This window comes from Cyprinus carpio, chromosome B11 (assembly GCF_018340385.1).
Source record: "Cyprinus carpio isolate SPL01 chromosome B11, ASM1834038v1, whole genome shotgun sequence".
Taxonomy (NCBI): Eukaryota; Metazoa; Chordata; class Actinopteri; order Cypriniformes; family Cyprinidae; genus Cyprinus; species Cyprinus carpio.
Genome location: NC_056607.1, coordinates 10,954,983 through 10,973,872, shown reverse-complemented (window position 1 = coordinate 10,973,872; position 18,890 = coordinate 10,954,983). Strand labels below are relative to the sequence as shown.

The following is an 18,890-nucleotide window of genomic DNA, read 5'->3' as shown; positions in this document are numbered from 1 at the left end:
GCTTTGCGGAAGTCTAATATCCATCTGTTAAACCCGACTGACTGAGATACAAAGAGCATGGGAGGCAAAGTCACAAGCCAAGGCAGGTCAAGTCTGGATACCAGCGAAGACACTGAAAACACTCATGATCTCGTCTATGCCTTATCTTGGGCTGCTGGGCCGTGTCCAGTCCAGCTCAAATAAACCGGCAGAAACCATCAAAATAAAGGAAGTGACCTCCCGACCTGGCGAGCCTGCAAAAGGGTGATATTGTTTTTATTAGGGCAGTCAATGTGACACCTCCCTTCATTTGTCAGTGTTCGGTATCGTCTATGAAAACGACGGGTCCGATAAGGTTTTCAGAGCCATCCCATTAATCAACAGCAAGGCTCTGGAGAGGAAAGGGGACGACAATGGAAAAAGTCATCAGCGTGAATGACAGGGAAGTGCCGGGAGCCTTAGTCGCCGTGAGGGAAGGATACAAGTGTAGATCAGCCTTCTAAAGCTGGTAACAATAGGTACTGAGGTACTGTATTAGAAATAGAGTTACATCATCTCTTTTGCTTTTCAAGTATGCTCAAAAATATGCACGATCACACAAAGTCCATAAAAAAACATGTTGGTGATGTCCACAATAACACAGATCGCTTTATATGAAGTAGTATATGAACGACATCCAGTTTTACACTGCTTTATTAAACTTCAAAAACACTCAAATCATGAAACCATTCAACAGAGTCAGTGGCACCAGGTTTAGTCGTCTGATTATGTGGACACTAACTTTTCTGCTAGCTGTGCGGGGTCGCAGAAGCAGATCCGAGAACCAGGTCTGCCGGTTGATTCTGAAATCGAATTTGCTGGTTACTCCTTGAGAGGGGACGCCTCTGCTTTCTGCAGATCTTCTGGAGCTTCCTCTACTGGGATCCATGGTGTTTTTGTTTCTTCAAGGTCCCACTTAATAAATGAAAAAAGAAAAAAATTATGTTTTGTACTAGAAGAACTAGTATATGAATGATAAGAAGATAAGAATTAATACATTTAAGAATAACAACAGACTCGATTAACAATGGCACAAATCACAAAAATGTCATTTAATAACAAAGATCCATTTAATAAAAATAAAATAAATTTAATAATTGAATTTAATAAATACACTTAATGAATAATTCATTTAATAAATAAAACAGTTTTTATAAACATTTTAATAATTAATTAAATAAAAATTTAATGAATAAATCATTTAAACAAAAAAAATAAGATGCATTTTATAAAAAGTTCACTTAATAAATACATTGTGAATAATTTAATAAATGAAATTCCTTTAATATGTAATTGAACCAATAATTCAGCAACTTTTTGTGAATGATTTCTTTAATATATAAAAAATAAATACATTAATAAAATGTATAATAAATAATTTGTGATCATAAAATGTCAAGCAACTAAAAGGAACAAAAATATAATACATTTAATAAATAAATAAAAATGCCTTTAATAAGTAAAATAAAAAAAACATTTAATAATCAAAAAATAAACAAATAAATTGCATTTACTGAAAAAAAAACATTTAATACACTTAATTCATTTAATAAAGAAAATGCTTTTATAAACAATTTAATAAATAATTGATTTAATAAACATTTTAATGAATAAATCATTTAATCAACAAAAATAAATAAAAAGATGATGATGTAATTTTGGAATCTTGTGTAGTTTTGGAACAAGAAGTTTTGGAGGAAGTAATGTTTTATTCTGCACTAAACTACTCCTTTAAGGCTCAAATATCTGCAGACAAATGTTTAGTTACGCACAGACACAAACAACCCCTCCTCAGAAAACAGAAAAGCCCTCGGCCTGTCCACTGTTCTCCACACATCGGGCGGGCGACACACAGACCCACTCTTAAAATAGCAGAGCAGGGGCCAATTCTCCTGTAGACTGAACAAGCATTTTGTACCACTTCCGATGCAGAAAGGTCCTGCCCTGTTCCTTTATTATAGATCTTTAACAGCAAAACAATCAAGCAACAACATGAACTTCTGGAACACCAAGCCCAGCTTTCTCTTTCACAACTGCTTACAGTAACTGACACAATGGAATGGAATTGCAGGAATCTCCCATTTTGATTAACATAGTTGTACCCAATACTGCACATGAAACCTTTTTTTTCTGATTTAGATACTTTTTTAGATCGGTTTAAATATTTTGTTCAACTTTGTTCACAGCTAGTTTTGAGTCCTTATATACCAAATTATATTACTTACATTACAATTCTGCCTGTAACTGATGCTAATGGCTCAGAAATTGAACAATTTAACTACAGTAACATCAATCAGAGATCACACATTCATCACTGGAAGATTGCCTTTTGACATCAGATGAACTCTGAACTCACACACAGTGTCTGAGGCGGTTCACATGCTTAGCTTTTTCCTGTTTAGTGAATAAAACAAAGTTCAATTGTTTTCGTCCAGGGCGATTTGCCTTTGTTTTAGATTAAATGACATCCTCAATCACTTGGCATTCGAAAAAAGCCATATAGAGAGCCAAGAAAGGACTACAACAACATTTTTTAGCAAAACGGTGACATGTACAATTTATATTGAGAGGTTATACTGAGTGATTAGATTATATAAACAAATTTCTTTCAGATAAGTGCGCAAGCAGTATGTTGAATAGATAATGTAGATAAATCCTTTTGAAAAACTGTCAGGAAACTCAAACACATTTATACACATTTTCATGTGATTTGCTTTAGTCTTAAAACTCTGCTACCATCTACCCTCCTAAAGCGGTACTGCAGCCTCCAGTTATTACATTTTATTATTTAATATTTTATTATTAATGTTAATATTTCCATGTATAATTCGAGGTTTATTAACGAAAACAAATTCTTTACAATAATTGTATATATTATTAAAGAATTATATATATATATATATAAACAAAAAAAAACACACAAAAACAAACATACATATATATATATATATATATATATATATATACACACACATATATATATACATATATATATATATACATACATATACATATACACATACATACATATACATATATATACATATATACATATACATATATATACACACACATACACAAACACATATATATAAAATATTACGTTTAGAACATAATATTTGCAATAAATTAAACTTTAAATATACTATATAATAATAATAATAATAATAAATACATAAAAATAACAGATACATTAATATATCAGGGTTACACATTTATTATGATTTTTTTTTTTTTCATTTTATCAATTTTATTTATTTTTGTCAGCTATTTTTATTTGAATTTTAACTTGGTTGTGCGAACACAAATTCAGCTGTGTGAAATCACAGGTGTAGGACAGTACAGGTTGGGTCATTTCATTTGGAGTCGTGTCAAAGCACCTCATTTATGGGCCATATAATGTGCAACTCTGAAAAGAAAAGGAATGTCATCTAACCTCTAGTTCAGAGCCAATAGAGGACGAATCGGTCGAGGTATCAGAGGAACACTGTTCATCAACCCGCACCACCCTGACGGTCCTCCTTAGCGGAAGACTCTCGGATGAGCCGTCCCGTGAGATAGTGACCTCCTTGAGACAAACCTAGAAGAGACACCAGTCAAAAAAAAAGCATGATTATGTTAATAAATCAATTACCATACATTACAGACTGTTCAACACACCATAAAACCACTTTACTAAAATTCAAAACAAGAGCAAACCTTCCTGATTGGCTGTATGTTGACATCCATGTAAAGTCCCATGTCAGTCCCTTTGGGAGAAATCCCTCTTGCTGAGAGGTGCTTCTTCCTGCAGCATTCAACATTGTTGTTGCACAGCTGACCCTTGACAGAAGAGTCACCTAGTAAAGACTCAGTATCCGAGTCTAGAGACCGGACAGAAGGGCGTTTATGGTTGGATCTGTAACAGATGAGGACCACAATCTGAAAAATCTAAGTTAAAGAGTTGACATTAAATGCACCAGTCACTTTCCAGACCCTGAGTCACTCACAGTCTGTGTCAAAGGATACAGAAAGATCCAGAACCGCACAGCTGATAGCAGAGAGTATCCACGGCATTGCTTTGATTACAGATCTCAGCTGTGTGTCATAGAGAAGAATGGCCGAGGCATACAGAGATCCAGCTACAGAAGACAGAACTCTAGAGGACACCTGCACTGCAGAATTCTGCTCTCCTCTATTCTGCAGAAGACAGAAAAGACACAATTGGACAGTTTATACAAAGTGCATATACAGTAGTTTTTGACTGTCCTTTCATTTAATGTTCTGCTGACATTGAATTCATTATAAAATTTTTGCACAGCTATTTTATTAAAGGAATTAGGGCTGTGCAAAAAATCGAATACGATTTTCATGCGTATCTCTTCAGTAAAGGCGCTCCTGTGATTAGTAGTATATCTCCAGCACGTGCGTTCAGATCAGGGTTGCCAGGTTTTCACAACAAATCCTGCCCAGTTGCTTCTCAAAACTAGTCCAAAACTAGCCCAATCGCGTTTCCAGGAGGTTCCCCGATAAAAATTGCATCCCGGCGTTAAAATATATGTTTTTTGGCAGGGTTGCCTTGGTAAAATTCGCATTTTAGGGGCTAAATATCACGTTATTGGTATTGCGCTTCAACCCGTGAACATGAAAAACAACCACAGACTTGGCAACACTGGTTGGCATTTACTACACAGAGCCGTAATTCACTGACAATCTACACAAAATCGATTTTAAAATCGCAGGCGATTCTTTGTCGATTTTGAAAGCGATTTTGTGTAGCTTGTCGGTGGACTACGGCTCTGTGTAGTAAATGCCGCTCCACCTGAACCAGTGTTGCCAAGTCTGCGGTTGTTTTTCATGTCCGCGGCTTGAAGCGACCCCAATACCAATAACGTGATATTTAGCCCCTAAAATTAGTATTTTACCAAGTCAACCCTGCCAAAAAAAAGTATATTTTAACCCCGGATGCAATTTTTATCGGGGAACCTCCTGGAAACGCGATTGGACTAGTTTTGGACTAGTTTTGAGAAGCAACTGGGCAGGATTTGTTGTGAAAACCTGGAAACCCTGATCTGAATGCACATGCTGGAGATATACTACTAATTACAGGAGCGTCTTTACTGATGAGATGCGCAAAAAAACCAAACCCTATTCAATCCAGATGTAGATGAGTTTTTTTTTTATCATCATAACAGATTACTCACCAAAAGATCCTCTTCAGTGAATGGGTGCCGTCAGAATGGTGCGGTTTGTTTGTTTGTGTGGTGTGTTTTTTGTTTGTGTGGTGTGGGTTTTGGGGTTTGGTGTGTTGTGGGTGGGTGGTTGTTGTTTGTTTTTTTTTTGTTTTGTGTGTTTTTTGGTTGGTTTTTGGGGGGGGGGGGTGGTTTTGGTTTGTTTGTTGTTTTTGGTTGTTGTTTGGGTTTTGGGTTGGGTTTGTGTGTGGGGTTGTTTGGTTGTTGTTTTTGTTTGTTTTGTGTTTTTTGGTTTGTTTTTGTTGTTTGTTTGTTTTTGTTTTTGGTGTGTGTGTTTTGTTGTGTTGTGTGTTTGGTTGTGTGGGTGGTGGTTTTGTTTGTGTGTTTGTGTTTTTGGTTCTTTTTTTTTTTTTGTTTTGTGGGTTTTTTGGGGTTTTGTGGTGGTTTGTTTTGTGTGGTTTTTTTGTTTTGTTGGTGTGTTGTTTTGTGTGTGTTGTGTGTGTGTGTGTGTTGGTTTTTTTTTGTTTTGTTGGGGGTGGTTTTTTTTTTTTTGGGTTGTGGTTTTTTTGTGTTTGATCATCATAACAGATTACTCACCAAAAGATCCTCTTCAGTGAATGGGTGCCGTCAGAATGAGAGTCTGATAAAAACATCACTACAATCCACAAGTAATCCACACTACTCCAGTTCCTCACCCAATCTGCATGTCTAAATTTAAAAACGTCTTAGGACACGCAGGTTTTCTCCTCTCAAGAAAACATTAATTGATGGACTGGAGTTGTGTGGATTATTGTGATGTTTTTATCAGTTGTTTGGACTCTCATTCTGACCTGCAGAGGATCCATTTGGTGATATAATGCCATTGATATCCAACTGATAATCCATTTGATATAAAGTTAATCCAAATTTGTTCTGATGAAGAATCAAACATCTCTGATGCTTGGAGAACTTATTCAACAAATGGACTTTTTTGGGTTAACTAAAGCAAAACAAAAGGACAGACATGATAATGTGTTTGAATGAAGTGCTCAAAATAATTATTTAGATTGCAAAAGTGCTCACAAATGCTACTTACAGCTTTCAGAATGAAGGGAAACTTTGCAGTCCAGCTGATTGCGAAGGACAGAAGACCCAACACGTAACCAAGGTTCTCTGTATGGTCCTGCTCCCAAAAGACACATGCAAAATACTGATAGGTCGGTTTTAAGCAAGCATGACTTTGCATATTGTATAAGTTTACATAAAATATCAGATATGGTACATATCTTAACTCTTTTGAGAATGACTTTACTTACATCAAGGAACATGCCAAGTGGTCTCCTCATGGTTGGAGATACCATTTCTGGACTTGAATGGACATGTAAATCCAGGTAAACGCAGCCGCCCATTACAAACAGCAGAGACACAACTTGAAAATTCTGCCTCCTCCTCCTGGACACCATTCTCATTTTTTTTCCTTGAGAACATAAGTCATTTATTGTGAAAGATGATTGAAAGCACAATTATACCAATGAGTGATCGAGATATATATAGTAGTGTGTGTGTATATATGTGTATATATATGTATATATATATATATATATATATATACATATACATATATCATATATATACATATATATATATATATATACATATATATATATATAATATACATATATATATATATATACACATATATAGATATATATATATATATATATATATATATATATATATATATATATATAAACCCTTACCAATTTTAGACTTATACCACAAATAAATGGAGAAAGATAATGACAGGAGATGGATAACATCCAAAACTGCCATATACGAAGCCATAGAAATCTGCAACAGATGGACAGAACATGTGACTTTCATTTAAATGGCCTGTTTATAATGTTTATATCTAGAATGTTAGGCTGTTTTTGGCGTGTGTTTTTTTCCACTTATTTGCAGATTGTAAATTAAAGGATACATTTTAACACTTCTTTTTGTAATTAAAACAAAAGGATGTTGTTTTGATAAGTGCATTAAAGCTGATATTTAATTTTTAAAATTCTCTCTCTGAAACTCTTTGTAATGTAAAATGTATTGATATATTCAGACTCATCATCAATTTGCATATCCACAAACTCATAGAAAACAACCAAAACAATCCAAGGTTTTTATTTAGCACAGTGGCTAGATTAACAAATAACCAGACGCCACCCGATCTAAATATTCCCTCACAGTTAAATAGTAATGACTTTATGAATTTCTTCACTGATAAAATAGATAACATCAGAAATACAATAACAAATGTAGATTCTACAGCGTCTAATACTTTAGTTTTATCTATCGCACCCAAAGATAAACTGCAGTGCTTTACAACTATAGGACAGGAAGAGCTAAATAAACTTATCACTGCATCTAAACCAACAACATGTTTATTAGATCCTGTACCCACTAAATTACTGAAAAACAGTTGTTACCTGTAGCAGAAAAAACCGCTTCTCAATATTATTAACTCGTCGTTATCTTTAGGTCACGTCCCAAAACCATTCAAGCTGGCGGTTATTAAGCCTCTTATTAAGAAACCACAACTAGATCCTAGTGAACTGGCAAATTACAGACCCATTTCAAATCTTCCATTTATGTCTAAAATTTTAGAAAAAGTTGTGTGCTCAATTGTGCTCCTACCTGCAAAAAAATGATCTCTATAAAGAATTACTGTCGGGTTTCAGGCCCCATCATAGCACAGAAACTGCACTTGTTATAATTACAAATGACTTGCTTCTTGCTTCAGATCAAGGCTGCATCTCATTGCTAGTTTTACTTGATCTTAGTGCTGCGTTCGACACCATAGATCACGACATACTCATAGATAGATTACAAAACTATACAGGTATCCAAGGGCAGGCTTTAAGATGGTTTAGATCCTACCTGTCCGATCGCTACCACTTTGTTTATCTAAATGGGGAGTCATCTCATTTATCACCAGTAAAATATGGAGTGCCACAAGGATCTGTCCTAGGTCCTCTGCTATTTTCAATATACATGTTGCCCCTTGGTAATATCATTAGAAAATACGGGATTAGTTTCCACTGTTATGCTGATGATACTCAACTATATATCTCAACAAGACCAGGTGAAACTTCAAAATTATCTAAGCTAACAGAGTGTGTTAAAAATGTAAAAGATTGGATGACCAATAATTTTCTCCTATTAAATTCAGATAAGACAGAGATATTACTTATTGGACCAGAAAACATTACACAGAATCTCGTAGATTACAATTTGCAATTAGGAGGATGTACTGTTACTTCCTCTACTGTCAAAAATCTGGATGTTATATTAGACAGTAACTTGTCTTTTGAAAATCATATTTCCCATGTTACAAAAACAGCATTCTTCCATCTTAGAAACATTGCCAAGCTACGAAACATGTTACCTGTTCCTGATGCAGAAAAGCTAGTTCATGCATTCATGACCTCTAGACTGGACTATTGTAATGCACTGCTAGGTGGTTGTCCTGCATCCTCAATAAACAAGCTACAGGTAATCCAAAATACAGTGGCTAAAGTCCTTACCAAGTCAAGAAAATATGATCATATTACCCCAATACTACAGTCTCTGCACTGGCTACCTATTAAGTTACGTATCAGTTACAAAATATTAATTCTTACTTATAAGGCCTTTAATGGCTTAGCTCCTGCGTACCTAAGTTTTCTACCACTCTACAATCCATCACGCTCCTTAATGTCACAAAACTCTGGACTTTTAGTAGTACCTAGGATAGCAAAGTCCACTAAAGGAGGTAGAGCTTTTTCGCATTTGGCTCCCAAACTCTGGAATAGCCTTCCTGATAATGTTCGGGGTTCAGACACACTTCCTCTGTTTAAATCTAGATTAAAAACACACCTCTTTGGCCATATTAAGAGGTTAACGAAAAATACTAAAAAGTGAACAGCTGCTGGTATCATAAATAAATAAAGCAGGATCATGCTATTGAACAGGACACTTTCCCGCCGGTAGGTGTCATTGTCAATCGGTAGGCATTGACAAAAAAAGTTGGCGAGGTAATTATAAAAAATCCTCGGCGAAATTGATAACTTTTAAATGATTTCTCACCTGAAAATCAAACTGTTTGGAAAGCAAAGCACCCACTGCGCCGCACAAGTTCCCCACGAAACAATACAAAGCGCAGACTGCTTCATCACCCAAACTCTTGCTTCGCGTTTTGCATCTGTGATAAAGAAGACTGAAAGGGAGCGACAAATTATGAGTTTATCCATTTACACACCTCGGCTACTTTTAATCCCACGACGACACTCACAGTGAACAGGAAACCAGTAGTATCAAAGCAGACAAGACGTAAAGAGCAGCCGAGATGCAAATATGTTCTTCATATGCCGAAAGACAACCTTTAACAAACTCTGGGCTCCATCGCTGAACAATGTCTAGGACTGTAATTTTACCCATATGTTTCACTTATGCTGTCACCCACTGAGGGAGAAGTAACTCTGAGAATATGTTTGTGTTTCTAACTTCTATCATTAGCTGCCAGCTGCAGTGATGGTAGCAAAGAAGTTGAACCAGAACCACCCGTCATCATCACCTGTATCTTTTAGGTAACGCCCACATGCTTAGCTCATACATATTAATTACGCTCTATGACGTCCAACCAGCTGATTGGCTGTAAGGCTGCGGTTAGAAAGTGGACGGGGCCAGTCCTGTGAAGTGACTCACAAATCCCTATTTAATTTAAAATACTTATAAGTTCAGAAATATTTAATGTTACTTTTTTTATCATATATATATATGTATATATATGTGTGTGTGTGTGTGTGTGCTCAAAATGTATATAATTACACCTTTCAACACTGAGAAACTTTGCTAGACATCCACATATTCTACTAAATGGAATCCACAATTTTAGTAAAGAAGAAAATTACTTTTAAGGACATCATTAGGAGATCTTCATTTATTAGCGTTTGTCTGTGTCCATTGCTTTCTTCATTCAATACACTGATAAAATACAGAGTGATAGTTTATTATTATGAGTGATGATATTTCATACAAATGGGAATGTCCAGCAGCACTTATCAATCCCATCCAGGTATAAGCCATGGTGAAATTAAAGTCTTTGCATTAAAGAGTATATCCAATAAACATCTTAGTATAGGGATTATGCATCCAGATGTTTGTTGAGTCTTCTCACTTTCTCCTTCTTGTTCCGGTTACCGTGTTTCTTCCAGGGTTTCCCAGTCTGTTGTTCTGTGTTTCCAGGCCCAACAGGACCACTTCCGGGCTTATAACCCATCACCATCTGCACACCCTTGGTCAGTGCTCGCACATTTTCCTATGAAAAACGACAGATTGTGTGTGCTGTGAGGGATTCAACTTCAAAACTGAAATCAATATTTCATTTTCAGTAGCCATGTAATATACAGGCAGGTGTTATCACAAAATAAACCCATTCAAGAGTTAAATCTCACTTGATGAAAGAAATGTTTATCCACTGTGTTCTCTATGCGTTTGACTTTTGAGGGTTTGTCGGCATCGCTAGCATTCTTTTCGGCTCCTCCACTCCGCATGGCAAACCTGGCATGCTGAGGCTGGAAGTCGTTAGGGCTGATGTGGGGTGGAGGGTGGCAGTAAAGGAGTTTACCCTGCAGAAAATCAGGTAGGAAGTGGTTAACATCTCCCATTCTCCATGTTCATAACTACAAAATTCAGAGCTGGTGTTGACAAATGAAAGGCACTTACACTGACATAGTCTTTTAAAACGTAACGGGCTGATCTTGATTGGTCTGGCTGGCCGTGTGCTGTCATGAAGCCTCTCATATCTGCATGAAGAGAATACATTATGATTGGTCAGTTAAGCGTGCTGTGAAATGCCTTAATGTGTACATCTTGCAAATGGAACTGACATCCATATGCCATGAGCAGCTCCTCATAGGTGGGGGGTCGATCGGGGTCCTCGTCCTCTCTTGGTCTGATGATGTTGATTCCGTAGGTCCCCTCCAGCACACTTCGAGGGATAGTCTGACATACGTATTTAGGTTAAGGGTAACAATATTTCAGATCAAATAAATGCTGTCTTGGTGAGCATAAGAGACTCTAAAGATTCCACCCTCAAACTGTAGTTTGTTAAAAGATCAAGCAAAAAATGCAGTTATCATGATCGTTGCTGTTTTAAAAGGTTATCAAAGAGATGGCTGGAACGTGATCTCTCATCTGATCGATGGGTAGGATCCCGCTGCAAATCATCTCAGCTTTGGTGGACACAAAAGAAGGCATGACCAGTCCAGGACAATCACACAGGCAGAGACCAGGATCAACAAACAGAGTCTGAAACATGTGGACACACCAACAGTCAATAAATGCGTTCACAGATTTCCAAATTGCTAAATCCTTGACTCTGACAGCTTGAAAGTTATTGGGATACAGCTAATGTAATTTGTCCCTAAGAGTGATGTAGGGGCAAAAATCCTCCATTGTTCATTAATTAGAAAACCCTCACCTGAAAATGCTTTGTGTGTCCAGGTGTAGCTGAAACGGAGACTTTCTTATTCCTCAGGATGGTGTTGATGGTAGAGCTTTTTCCAACATTGGGATATCCCACCTTTAAGAGAATTTAGAGTTCATTCATCTTAAGTAACAATGTTTGATATAATGTAGAAATGTCATTTAAACTCACCAGTCCAACTGTGATTTGTCCATCTTTGTATGTCGGCCCAGAATGCACAGACTTAAACATTTCCAGCAGCTCATTTTTGCAAAAAAAAACTGCAGTAGTAGAAAAAAGAAAAAACCGATGATTCATCATTCTCCTCCCCTCAGCATGATCTTCGTCTCCTGATTCCTCAGAGCATGTCTGCCACTCTGTCTCATCGACACAAACTCTTACTTCTTCATCCTGCTCACTCTCATCTTCCTCTTCATTAGGTGAAGTGCTATTTTCCTCATGAAGGTCTGTGACATTTTTGGAGGTTGCTTCCTGTTCCGTATCACTCTGATCCTCTTGGTCCATCGGCTCTTCTCCCTTAACCACCAAACATGAAGGAGAAACAGAGTAATGAAAGCAGGCATTGATTATTCGACTATTACTTGTAGTGCATCACTGCAGACCAGCTCCATATATTACCTTCTCCTCCGCCTCGAGGCGTTGTGCCTCAGCTAAAGCAGACCAGAACACTGCTCTGATCCCCTCTTTCTGGAAGTATCGGGCCCAAGCTCGCCGTTGTTCTCTAGTGAGCAGGTCAGCTTTGTTCAGAAGAAGCATGTTTACTTTGTGAACCGAGACCTCTTTTACATATTCTTCCTGTTGGAGACAGAAATTAAAGCATGATTTAAAAAAAAAAGAGAGAGTTATGAGTATAATTGTTTTGGTCTGATGTCTCAGTTGCTTACAAGATCTGGACAGCGGAAGAGAAGCGGGTTTCTGGCATCAACAATTTGAACCACAACATCACTGAGGATAAAGCAAAAAATAAATAAAACCGGTACCCTAAGAAACCATCATTCCTACATCAAAGTGTGAATAGATAGTGAAGAGCACAAATGAAACCTCCATTGTATTAAAAACGCAAGCAAAAGCACACCTCCTCTCAATGACTCTCCAGAGCTGCCTCCAGAAATCAAGATTCCTCTCAAAAGGGGTAAGAATCAACTTCTGTTTCTCTTCCAACCTATTACAGAAATCGCATTTGATCACAAACACTAGAGAATTGGATTTGCTAGTGTATATGGACTAAACTTCTCAAACATTCACCGAGCCAGTTCTCTTCTCCATATAAGGAAGCTGTCCCTCTCGTTTTGCTGCAGAACCTCGGGGCTTGTGCTCTCGTCCCAAGGAGGCCTGTAGTGACAAAGCAAAAAGCTGAATGAATTAGCTTTGGCATAAATGTGTCTCTACAACAGATCAATGGAACTTTCATACAGGTTTATAGAAATCACATTTAACTGCACAACAACACACCTCCGGGGAATTCTTAAGAACTGTTTGTTGTCCTCATGGAGTTTCTTCAGTCGTGTGGACTCCTCAGCCGTAAGCAAGCCGGCCCTCGCTTCAGCTGGGACAAATTTTATATTCAGCTTCTCTGCAAAAAAAATAACACATTTATTATTCTGCTCCTAGCAGTGTTATTAATATACTACATTTTTCATTAGTTTTTATTTTGATATTTGATATTTCAATTTTTGTCATTTGTTATGTGCTTTATCATTTTTATTAGTCTTTTATATAGTATATATATATATATATATATATATATATATATATATATATATATATATATAGGTATTTAGGTTTATTTTATTTCAGTTTTTAGTGTTTTCCAGTAATATTCAACTTCACCTTATTTCAGTTAGTTGCAACATTTCTTATTATTGTTTAGTTTAAGCTTTTCAAATAATATGATTCTAATATTTATTGTATATTGTGTTTTATTTCACTTCAAATTCATTTCAATTAATAATTTAAAAAAAAAAAATTCTAATTGATTTAGTTAACAATAATAAACCTGATTCCTAGAAATAATCGTACAAATTATCCAGAGATATAATCAACACCTACCTGCAACAAATTCAGTTCCAGCAAGTTCAGCTGTGGCCAGGAAGTCGTCCAGAGAGCTCTGCTCTGTGACAGACTGCAGGTTGAGTCGACCCCAATCATATCCATCATTCAGCTCACTGGTGTGAAGCTAAAAGACATAAAACAGTTAGTATACATCAGATTTACATCCACTGAACCCAGTTAACACTTCAACCGTTTCCCTCTTGCATAAAGAAAAATATTCCATTTCAAGATAATTTGTAGTGTGCATGTTTTGGTTTACTGATATTGTGTGTCTGAGCTGGGGAAAAAATTAATAATTTTAAATGATCCATAAATATTTGTTGCTGCTCTTGGTTCTGTTACACATATCGCATGTTTTTATTATTATTATTATAATTTATTTTTGTGACAAAATATTAAGTTATATTTTCTTATCTTATTTTATAAATGCGCACTATTCTGGTACTTGTGAAAGAAAAAGTAAAACACTTTAGGATTAGACTTACCCATGTGTCATTTCTCCTGTATCCACGGCCTGCGTTCAGTCTCTCCTTTATTAAAGCTCTCCCCAACCCCGAGCCCTCTCCGCGAGTCTTCTTCTTTCCCATCTTATACACTTTTACACGGTTAAACAATCAGTAAACGTGTCCGTGAGCAGCTCGTGGAGACTCGAGTGGACAGAACTTCACCCATGTGATATGTTTGTTGTGGCAGAGGAAGGAAGTCATACGGAATGGTCTATGAGATAAACTTCTTCTTCAGGGCCTCAATACGTTTAGATCACGAATATAATTTATGTTCTTTCAGGTTCATTCATTTTAGTCCAGCGCATATGTTTACAGTTTAAAGGTTGATAGAACTAACTGAGGGGAAAAATAAGCGAAAAGACAAACCGTCGCTAAACTTTTGGTTTGTCCCAAGTGTCTCACTAAAAAATGTCCGCGGAAAAGGTAAGCACGTAAAAAAGTTCCGGATGTAGAACCGCCTTTAGCCCCTGAACAAACTCTGACTGAGTGTTCGCTTGCCACCAGCAGAGGACACCACAGAACAAGGTTCAGATTCGCCCGAACCCTGCTTCTTGCTCCACACATCTCTAGTAGCCGAGGGACAATAATTATAATACATTCAGTAATAGATATATTTAATTATTATTTACACATTATTATTATATAATTCTATAATCATTATTATTATTAATACTAATATATTTAAGACTTGTAATATAACCTATAATAATAATAATAATAATAATAATAATAAATATTATAGGTTGCATGCTTAAAATTTCATTATTTAATTAATAATTATACAAGATTATTAATAATTCTATAATTATTAATATTAACAATACTAATATATTTAAGGCTTGTAATATAACCTACAATTAACCTATAATAATAATAATAATAATAATAATAATAATAATAATAATAATAATAATAAATTCATTATTTATTTAATAATCATACAACAACATTATTATTATTATTATAATTATTATTATTATTATTAATTATATAATTATTAATATAATTATTAATATAATATAATTATAAAATAATAATTATTAATAAATAATAATACATTCAAGAGTTCATTATTATTATTATTAATTATAAATTATATAATTATTCATATAATTATTAATATAATATAATGATAAAATAATAATAATTAATAATAATAATACGTTCTAAACTTGTAATATAACCTATAATGAACCTATAATAATAATAATAATAATAATAATATAGGTTGCATGCTTACAAATTAATCATTTAATTAATAATTATACAAAAGTATTATTATTACATATATAATTATTAATATAATAATAATAATAATAATAATAATAATAATAATATAGGTTGCATTCTTACAAATTCATTATTTAATTAATAATTACACAAAAGTATTATTAATTAATTATATAATTATTAATATAATATAATAATACTAATAATAATAATAATAATTATTATTATTATATGTAAGACTTGTAATATAACCTATAATTAACATATAATACTAATAATACTACTACTACTAATAATAATAATAAAAAAAAGTCATTATTTTAGAACATGCCATAAGAAGAAGAAGAAGAAGAAGAAGAAGAATTAAATAGTATTATTGTTATATATAATATCAGGTTGTATACGGTTGCATTGCTTTTTAAGGTACAGGCTCTATTACATTTTTAACGTTATATAAATTCAAAAGGTTCTGTGCTTTGTTTCACACTGAAATCAGTAAATATTATATTTGCTGTGAAAAACATTTTATTGACCCCAAACTTATCACAATTAAATCATGTCTTTACTCGTTGACATGCGATCAAGTCTATACATAAATGAAAAAATAGGCCGATATGAAACACTATAAATAAATAAATATCCTTAATAGATAAATGGAAACATGAGCAACAGCTGAGTGCAAAATCCCAGAGAGTTTTAAGTCCAGGTTTTGGTATGGTCCTCTCTGTCGACCCCTCCGTGAGGCTGAGTTGGTTCATTCCGGTATATAACCCGCTGTTTCTCGGTTGAACTGTACATTGTGTTTCTAGCGATGCTGCGAGCGTAGCGTCCACCGCGATACTCCTTCGCTAACAGGTCTATGAAGTGCTCCGCAACTTTGAAAATGTCTTAAAGCAAGCCAATAGATGACTACAGCCTGTTTCGAGGTAGAATTTAGGCGTAATAGAATTACTAGAATAGACTTTGCAGCTTTACTTTCCTCAACACGACAATTATGTTGCCTTGGAAGAAGAACAAGTTCGAGCTGATCGAGGAAGACAAGCAGCAGTCCAAGCAGAAGGGCTATGCTGTGAGCCTCAACTACTCCGCGCTCACCTCCTTCGCCAAATCTTGTCCAGAAAGCGCGCTCAACAGAGTCGGGAGCATGTTCAAATCCAAGAGGAAAAAGGTGAAGATCACCAGCGAGGACCCTACGTACACGGTCTTGTACCTGGGCAATGCCACCACCATCCAGTCCAAGGGGGACGGATGCACAGACGTGGCCGTCAGTAAGATCTGGAACAAGAGCGAGATGGGCAAGAAAGGCACCAAGATGAAGCTGACCATCAGCTCGCAGGGCATCCGCATGGTCCACGTCGACGAAAAGGCGAAGAGACCAGGACACCTGTATTTATTGCACAGGATCACCTACTGTGTCGCAGACCCGCGGCTCCCCAAGATCTTCGCCTGGATCTACCGGCACGAGATGAAGCACAAGGCGGTGATGCTGCGCTGCCACGCCGTGCTGGTGTCCAAGCCGGAGAAGGCGAAGGCCATGGCGCTGCTCCTCTACCAGACCTCCGCGACGGCGCTGGCCGAGTTTAAAAGACTCAAAAGAAGGGACGACGCCAGGCACCAGCAACAGCAGTTGATCGGGGAGCAAACGATTCCCCTGGTGCCCCTGAGGAAGCTGCTAAACGGACAGTGTTACTACAAGCCCCCGGTGGAGCGCAGCAGGAGCGCACCCAAGCTGGGCTCCATCACGGAGGACCTGATCGGGGAGGAGGAGGAAGAGAAAGCCATGCACTTTGAGTGCGAGGATATTCTGGACACCGTCAGCGACTGTGTGGCCAACGGCAAGCAAGAACTGTGCCAGATTATCAATGACTTGGGCTCCATGAGTATAGGGAACGACGTGCAGATGCTAAAAGCCGATTTGAGGGTGACTCGCCTGCTGTCTGGGGAGAGCACCAGCAGCGAGTCTTCCATAGACAGCAACCACGAGACCGTTTCTCTTGCCAATGGCATTATGGATGGGAAAATGCAAGAAGTCGGCTGACCTTCCTTGAATATAATAAAGACACGATGCTTCGTGGTAAAGAAGAAAAGCGCTTGGGTGCACGAATGTGCCATTTCATCCACTTGACTTGAAAGCGCAACGTTAGGATTCACGGGGTGTGTTTTAAAATCTAGCGAGCAGCCTACCTATACGTCAAGTTTGGGCCAAAACTGCTGCTCTCTGTAAAAAAAAAAAAAAACAAGTATATTAAAATTTGATTGCCGCCTTAAAGTAAACTCAAAGTGGTGCCAAAGTAACAACATGCACTTTTTCAACTAATTAACTAATTAAAAAAAATATTGTGATAACCTCAATGGATGAAAAGACGAATGTAATGCAAACTTTTGAGTTCAGCTAATTCAGTGTGCTCACAAAATGCTGTCTAGGTAGGCAGCTCGCTAGGTTTTGAGACACAAGCCATGTTGATGTTTGTGGATTTAACAGACACTCGCACAATAATCCCTCATTAGGGGTCTGGATGGAAGCACCAGAGTTGCTCTGCGCAATAAGACGCTTACAGTCTCTGCTTAACCTCTTTATGGTGTAAGAGGTTTTAGAAATGATCTTGTTTACCTAATAAGTTTCCCTCAAAGAAATTCTTTTTTTCTGTTTCTCCTTTTCTCTTTTTTTTTAATTGAAAAAGCAACAGTCCTGAAATATGTAACTCAGACTTTCTTTCTTTCTTTCTTTTTTTTGAAAGAAGTGGTGTCTAAACTAATTAAACAATGAGTTACAAAACTACTTTCCTTTCAGGATGTTCCATGCGTATATTTTCCCCCTTTTTTAATTTTGCACTGTGGTGGAATTCAGACAAGTATTATGTTATTATTTATGTGCATAATATATATGTTCTTGCAGACATAAATGTTTTATCTTTGCTGTGCAAAAGAGACAATTTTCCTGATGTACAGAGATGTATATATTAAATACATAATGTGTAAACAAAATGCATTATTTTTTAAACAATGTGGTTTGTTTCTGTGAACACCAATAAAACTGTAAAATGTACATCAATGTCGAACATTATCTGCAATGTTAGCTAAAGTCAAGTAGAGTTGTTTTTGACTGATGGTCATTTTGACCCAGAGAGGATTTTCTTGTAACTGCATTAGACTGAAACTTACTGACTTTGCTCACACAGGGTATAACAATATTTTAATAATTTTTATACTTTTGGAGGGGATTTTGTTCCCAACTTGTTACACTTGTGATTGTCAATCTTTTGTCAACTTGTTTTCTTTCACTTAGCACAGGTTTAATTTCTTTTTGGAACTGATTGGGCATAGGCCTCATTGATCTGAGCTTATGCACCTCACTTTTTTGTGGATTATTTTGGCACTGTTTGCTCCAAAACCGAGGTGCATAAACTCAGATTAATG

General features: G+C 36.2%; 3 protein-coding genes across 3 annotated transcripts; 1 reads left to right on the top strand and 2 right to left on the bottom strand.

Annotated features, from left to right (window-relative positions):
• Positions 1-627: 627 nt before the first annotated feature.
• Positions 628-9,761, bottom strand: LOC109078045 (transmembrane protein 44-like). Its single transcript, XM_042733897.1, has 9 exons — positions 9,490-9,761; positions 9,285-9,414; positions 6,929-7,019; positions 6,485-6,645; positions 6,265-6,351; positions 4,027-4,197; positions 3,718-3,939; positions 3,455-3,598; positions 628-933 (listed from the first exon to the last, which is right to left on the bottom strand). Exons 1-9 carry the CDS (start codon positions 9,633-9,635, stop codon positions 841-843), a joined length of 1,245 nt encoding a protein of 414 aa, XP_042589831.1. The 5' UTR covers positions 9,636-9,761; the 3' UTR covers positions 628-840.
• Positions 9,762-10,122: 361 nt separating this feature from the next.
• LOC109083237 (large subunit GTPase 1 homolog) lies at positions 10,123-14,642 on the bottom strand. The gene is made up of 14 exons (XM_042733896.1): positions 14,223-14,642; positions 13,735-13,861; positions 13,138-13,258; positions 12,931-13,017; positions 12,761-12,847; positions 12,570-12,630; positions 12,304-12,480; positions 11,857-12,201; positions 11,680-11,781; positions 11,364-11,507; positions 11,087-11,210; positions 10,923-11,002; positions 10,652-10,825; positions 10,123-10,515 (listed from the first exon to the last, which is right to left on the bottom strand). Exons 1-14 carry the CDS (start codon positions 14,322-14,324, stop codon positions 10,342-10,344), a joined length of 1,905 nt encoding a protein of 634 aa, XP_042589830.1. The 5' UTR covers positions 14,325-14,642; the 3' UTR covers positions 10,123-10,341.
• Positions 14,643-16,259: 1,617 nt separating this feature from the next.
• Positions 16,260-18,519, top strand: LOC122138889 (protein FAM43A-like). The gene has a single exon (XM_042733895.1). The coding sequence runs from the start codon at positions 16,468-16,470 to the stop codon at positions 17,509-17,511; it is 1,044 nt and encodes a 347-aa protein (XP_042589829.1). The 5' UTR covers positions 16,260-16,467; the 3' UTR covers positions 17,512-18,519.
• The last annotated feature ends 371 nt before the right edge of the window (positions 18,520-18,890 follow it).

Bases quoted from the DNA above. Each gene is read 5' to 3' on its own strand.
- LOC109078045 (XM_042733897.1), bottom strand. From the start codon at position 9,635: ATGGGTAAAATTACAGTCCTAGACATTGTTCAGCGATGGAGCCCAGAG. The intron at 6,352-6,484 runs GTAAGTAAAGTC...TTTTGGGAGCAG, and splicing joins CACTTGGCATGTTCCTTGAT to GACCATACAGAGAACCTTGG. The intron at 4,198-6,264 runs GTAAGTAGCATT...TGTCTTCTGCAG, and splicing joins TTCCCTTCATTCTGAAAGCT to AATAGAGGAGAGCAGAATTC.
- LOC109083237 (XM_042733896.1), bottom strand. From the start codon at position 14,324: ATGGGAAAGAAGAAGACTCGCGGAGAGGGCTCGGGGTTGGGGAGAGCT. The intron at 12,481-12,569 runs GTAAGCAACTGA...TGTCTCCAACAG, and splicing joins TCTTCCGCTGTCCAGATCTT to GAAGAATATGTAAAAGAGGT. The intron at 10,826-10,922 runs GTAAGTGCCTTT...GATTTTCTGCAG, and splicing joins TTTTAAAAGACTATGTCAGT to GGTAAACTCCTTTACTGCCA.
- LOC122138889 (XM_042733895.1), top strand. From the start codon at position 16,468: ATGTTGCCTTGGAAGAAGAACAAGTTCGAGCTGATCGAGGAAGACAAG.